Source organism: Apium graveolens, chromosome 3, assembly GCF_009905375.1.
Source record: "Apium graveolens cultivar Ventura chromosome 3, ASM990537v1, whole genome shotgun sequence".
NCBI classification, from domain to species: domain Eukaryota; kingdom Viridiplantae; phylum Streptophyta; class Magnoliopsida; order Apiales; family Apiaceae; genus Apium; species Apium graveolens.
This window is the reverse complement of record NC_133649.1, coordinates 292,452,175-292,458,683: the sequence shown is the minus strand read 5'-3', so window position 1 is coordinate 292,458,683 and position 6,509 is coordinate 292,452,175. Positions and strand designations below refer to the sequence as shown.

Below are 6,509 nucleotides of genomic sequence, written 5' to 3'. Positions count from 1 at the left end.
AGTAGTGATGTGTATTTATAGCATATACTTCTAGTGATTATGGAGAGGTTAGAATATGCGAGAATGCCCTACACTAGAAAACTAAGCAGTGCTAATATTATTAATTAGTACCGCCCCCATTAATTGAATATTAGAAAATTATTGCACATTTATTAATTGTTTTTAAGGTTCTAAATGGCTCTTTCATTTTCTTTATAAACTTATTTGGTACTACTTAACCTGTCAACGTTCTGTGTCGTGTATAAACGTTATGTGTACTTTCGTGTTTTCGTGTACCAAAATCTTAAACCAGAACCCGACCCAAATTTGGATTCGTGTACCAATTTGGTGACACTAATCCGAAACTAATATATTCGTGTTTACCCGTTTTCAGTATACTAAAGTACACGGATTATATACGAAAAAAAATTAATTGTTAAAAAATGCTATAGATAATTAAATAGTCTTAAATAATGAACAACAAGCAGTGAAAATGTTCTTGTGTACAACAAACTACAAATTGTTCAACTTTCAAAATAAATTAAAAAACATAAAGTCAACAACTTGATCTTGCTTGTTTTTTTTGCATCCACGACTACGAATTTAAAAATAAAAAATATAGATTTAGTTTACCATGAAAATGAGTGAAATAATGAAGTGCTCAAATAGTCAAAAAACAATAAAATGTAATTTAGTATTTATAATTATATATATGTTATTTAAAATAGGTAAATTCATGTTTGATATGTATTATATATATGTATATTATATATTTTTAAAATTTTAACTATTTATTTATTTAGTTTATTTAGTGTACTTTCGTTCTATGTCGTGTACCTAGATCGGATACCCAAACCCAAAACTAATTATAATCGTGTTTTTTCGTGTCCAAATACTTTCGTATTTGTATATCAAATATTCGAACTCAAACACTAATTATTTGTGTCATTTCATACCGTATTCACGTGTCGTATACCAGTATTGTCAGGTATAGACTACTACTAGCTTCAAATTTATCGAATCGGACAAATTATCAGTCCACCGGAAATTTTTTTACAAACAATAAAGTTTCAAAAAATTAAAAATTAACCGTAGATAATATAATGTTATTCTCCGCATTTCAGTGTTACGATAGATTCACGGGGAAAAAACGCTCCTCGTAAATTATTTGTTCACAAAAACAATTTTATTAATAAAAAACACTTTGAAAATTATAAATTAAGTGCGGATAGTATAACGTCATCCGCTGCTTTTCAATAATATAATATATGGAATTTATTTTTAGTCAAAAAATATATTATTGCTCTTTTTATCAATTTAATTGATAAAAATGAGCTTTTTTTATTGGTGAAATTGATGTGAATGCAGGGGACATTAATATTTATTATTCAACCACCAATAAGAAGAGCTTATTTTCATGGGAGTTAGTGACTATTATGTGCCCTTGTGCACACCATAGAAAATCCTTTCATATATTTACGTGCACATAATAATAAAACCGAAAAATAGAACGGGAATAACTTTCTTCCGAACTTTCAAGAAATTTTGAGCCCTCAAATCCAAGTGGTTGAGGGGGTGCCACGTGTAGGAGAAAACAGGTCACTATCAGAGAAAACCGACCAAGCGTGATGATAGTAACATATAAACACTGTAGCATGATGATGAGGATCGAGGTGGCAGTATCACCCACCACCGCCGCACCGCCCCAGCCCACATTCTTTGATTTAGTTCACCACTCATGAACTGCCACGTTTCACCTGGAAATTGACATCCCACCATTACTTTTTTATAAACAAAATTGATCACAACTCTTTGTCTGTGCGCACATTTTTCATACAGTATTATTAATTGTGTGGGTACAAATAAAATTAGATATACTATTTTTCTGTTTTTTTATATGTTGTTTTTGTATATATTTTTAAATTTTCAAACATATATTTAAAATAATACTCTCTCCGTCCCTTAATAAATTTTCTATATTGACTTTTGATATTATTCATTGTAAGCGATTGACTATTAATTTACGTTTATTCTATGAGATCAAACATAGTCATGATTAATTTTGTTGGATTAGTATTTATGAGTATTTTACTACTTTAATACAATGAAATTTTTATATTTAATACTAATACGAAATTAAAGATATTAACAATCAAAAGTGTGCATTGACAAATTTGTCCAACACAAATAGAAAATGTTTTTAGGGACGGAGGGAGTAAGTTTTTTAAATTTTTTTCTTATAAATTAAAATTTTAGTTATATATTTTTATTAAAAATTATTAATTTAACTATGCGGTCAAAGAACTTTATTTGCCGTACTTCAGGAGTCGGGGCCAAGAAATTTTATTAAAAAATATAATCATCGCCGGGGAAAATTTTACAACAAAGCAAATGACAGAAAAATTAAAGACACATTGAGCCAGAGCCACCCAGTGAGCAGAAGGCATTTCATTCAGTATCACTGCCCAGCTCCAACTCGAATCAACTTACTTGAAAAAAGGCATTGCCAATGCCCCTCCCAAGTGTATATGAGTTTCACGAGTCATTCGAACTTTGGCTCATGAAATATTTGAATTCGGTTTAATAATAGTTTCATATTTCTAGGCTTAAAAGGTTCACAAACCCCATCCAATCTTTTACTTTTTAATCTTTTTATATATATTTTATAATGAACTTTATATATCAGATCTCCGGTATTTGGCAAAATCGATTTGACATTTGAGTAGAACTCATTGAATTTTTTGAAAACCAAGCCTCGAACTTAAAATTAAATACACGGTGAGTAGAAGAATGTTGAATTCAAACTGAAGCCCGGAATATTTTTTAATCGAACTCGAACACGACAATATTCGACTTAATTCCACTCTATTTCCGACACTATACTGTACACTTTGCAACCTCTAGGTTACAGTCCTTTGGTTCTCTGTGTTAGACTGAAAAAGGGCAATTTGTTTTATCTTATGATTATTTTAATAATTTACGTTTCTTTCCTCTTTCAATGCTAAATCTCATAACCAACTCAATTTACATTTACTTTTAACTTATGAATTTATTTGATAGAAAACTACAATGTAATAACAAGTTGAGACTAAACGATGGCAACACTTAGGATCGGATCGTGTTTCGTAAGATCAAAAACCAATCCGTTATGTTTCGGTTCGAATCGTGTTCGGGTTCAGATATTAAAAACAAAAATACAAATTCGATCCATTAGATTTTTTCGGGTTTCGGGTCGATTTCGGGGTTAATTCGGATAATTTAAAAGTAAATAATAAAAAATAAACAAATTTCTATTATGATACAAATATATGTTAGGTAACATATTTTTTTTAATATTAAAAATACAAATATAGTACTACTTTACATATTGTCAAGGTTGGTGCAGTATTCAAGTACTTACTTTCCTAAATGTAGGTTAAAAGTTGAACTCACTCATGCGTGTGCGTTTGTTTAACTAACATAATAATACTCTAAATATTAAGATAATTCAATATCACAATCAAATATAAAAAATTTAATTATTGATAATTATATAAAAAATTTAATTATTGATAATTATTCAACGTCCCGATTATAAATATTAGATTTAAATATTTAATGTATATAAATCATGTATTATTGTTATAAAATTATGTAAGATAAGCATATGCTATAGGATATTTTTCGGGGTTCAGGTTCAAATCGGGTTTGAAACCAATTTCAGGTTTCGGATCGGGTATCGATTCGCTATACCTAAGATCCAAATCCAAACGCTTTCGGGTCTAAAAATAAGATCTGAATCCAAATCCAAAAAATCGGGTAAATCAAAACGGATCAGAACGGGTGGGGTATCCGTCAGGTCGGGTAATATTGCCATCTCGGACTAATCTTTTACCCAGCTCAATTTACATACCAAAAATCAAAACTATAACAATAATACAGGGTGCCTTTTGCATAAATAGATATGCTGAAACAGTGAAACTATAACAGATTGAAAACACGCATCAATTGAATGATAAATCTCCTGCACACTGTATACTAGATTTCAGATCATCAATTCATCAACTATTCAGTGAAGTAAAATAGAGGAAGTCATAGAATCATAATCCATATAAAAAACTGAAAATCATAAAAATAGTTCTTCAAAAACGTAGTACCAGCTAACAAAACCCGAAATGTAATGGAGAACACTGTAAACAGTGTTCAACAAACATCACCTAGTTGAACCAGGACATAGCAATGCACCTCAATCCTAGAACACATACACACACAAAAACACCCCCAACACTGAACACAATCACCATTGCATATATATATATATATATATATATATTAGAATTATTGTAACACTATTAATATAAACACCCCTAAAACACTTCAGAAGACATCATTGCAATGAAAACAATTAAAAGTCGAGCCTTGGATGAACAGGCAGAAAATGTACCCTCCCAATCTATTACAGAATATATATAAAACATGTAATATGAATCAATTCCACACAAAGTTCCAAACCAAAATTAAAAAGAACATCTTCAGAATATAGGCAATTCGCTAATGGAATAACCATCATATCATTGACAGTAATTGCCCCATGAGTACATAGACATGCAACAAGCATCACAATGGTATTCCTTATCTATTAAAGCAGAGTTAATCATATTCAGGTACTCTTTTGTGTTAAAGATACATCAAGTGTGTGGACTTGTTATTTCTTGACAACGACATACTTAATGTGATGCACGCCTCTCGTCAACTTACTAAACATTTACCTGTGTCTGTTTAACCCGCTACTTCCTTTTCCATTAAAAACCATACAACCAGTCTTATTTAATCTCCATATATATAAAACAATACCCATACACAGAACAGACCAATCTCTATTTTGTTAAATAAATCCAAGTTATTATGCAAAGTCGATTTCTAGTTTACTAAGGAAGACACGATATAACAATTTTAAACCTATTACCGAACCTAGTTCAAAACCACTAGGAGAAATGAACCTTACCCAAAGAGGTCTATCCACTAATCACACTAATGTTATCACACTTGAATAACGTATAATAGCACAAAACATAAACAAGTAAGAACCAAACCTCATAACGAGAATGCAAGAAAACCACAAAGCCCATATCACATATAAATGCAGAACAGATTCAATAAACGACCAAACATATGTAAGCAATAATATTTTCGATCACTATAAACATACGTGCTTACCAAATTCCGATCTCTAAAGCGCATAAATAACATAACTACACATAAAAATTCCAAAACTACACGAAACAACAATGCCACACCTGCACCAGATAATTAAGTTCCGAACATTCATTTAATTAACCAAAATGTATATCAAGTTATAATCCACAATGCTGAACAGCATAAACCTGAATACCAAATAACATTCCCAAAACAAAAACACGAAACGAAAAGACACGAAAAGCTACCGAAAACTCAATCCATCGGAATCTCAACGACGCCTTCATCAATCTCCTCCTGCAAATCCTTCGGATCCTTTCCATCAACAGTACACCCAACCGAAACACACGTCCCGAGAATCTCCTTCACAGTTCCAGTCAACTCCTTCGCCATTGACCTCGGCCTCATAATCTTCGCAATCTCGATGACGTCATCGAGCGAAATGTTACCGGAGTGTTTGATGTTCTTCGTTTTTTTCCGGTCACGTTCCGGCTCTTTGAGAGCTTTGATTACGAGCGCCGCGGCGGAGGGGACGACGGAGACTTTAGCTTGACGGTTCTGGACGGTGAGCTTGACGGTGACACGTAAGCCTTTCCAGTCTTTGGCGGTCTCTTTGGCGATGTCTTCACCGATTTTTTTGGGAGAGAGACCGAGTGGACCGATTTTGGGAGCGAGTGAACTCGCGGCTCCGACTTCGCCGCCGGTCACGCGGACGTAGACGTCCACGACCTGAGAGGGATCGAACTTTGGCGGCATATTTTTGAGAGAGATGGGAGAGAGAGAGAGAGAGATTGTAAAGAAGAGGCGGAGAGGTTTTAGGGTTTGGTTATATAAAAGAGAGAGGTTAGGGTTTTGTGGATTTGTTTGGCATTGGGCTTTCTTTTAGGCCTAGAGTCTTATGGGCTCAATCCAACTATTATAATGGCTGGTAGATTAGGCCTATTAGTTCCTAAAAAACAAAGGATAAGGACTTTTTTATGGGCTTATATCCCTAATTTATTTTTTAGGACTTTGACATGTATTTTTTTGTTTTTTTAATTGTAGGTAAACCACAGCCGTAACCTTTCCGGTGCGTACTGAGTAAATCCTATGGACTCACGCGATAAACCTCTAATTATGAGAGTGTGAAGGATTTTTAAGGATGTTAAAAATGGTTGTCCATATTTTTTGAAAAATGTCAAACATCTTACAAATTGTTCAAAGAAATTTACAAATAAACACATATAGCCAGATTATTGATTATTTACAAGTAGTAATAACGGGTCGAATTTCGGATTTCGAATTTTTTGAATATTTTGGTGTACGGACAGAGGTGAAAACACAACCAGTGTCATTTGTGAAAAGTTTGGTTATTT

The 6,509-nt window shown here is 32.6% G+C and overlaps 1 protein-coding gene across 1 annotated transcript; it reads right to left on the bottom strand.

Annotated features, from left to right (window-relative positions):
• Nucleotides 1-5,263: 5,263 nt before the first annotated feature.
• LOC141713581 (large ribosomal subunit protein uL11-like) lies at nucleotides 5,264-5,974 on the bottom strand. The gene has a single exon (XM_074517060.1). It carries the CDS (start codon nucleotides 5,908-5,910, stop codon nucleotides 5,410-5,412), a length of 501 nt encoding a protein of 166 aa, XP_074373161.1. The 5' UTR covers nucleotides 5,911-5,974; the 3' UTR covers nucleotides 5,264-5,409.
• Nucleotides 5,975-6,509: the final 535 nt, after the last annotated feature.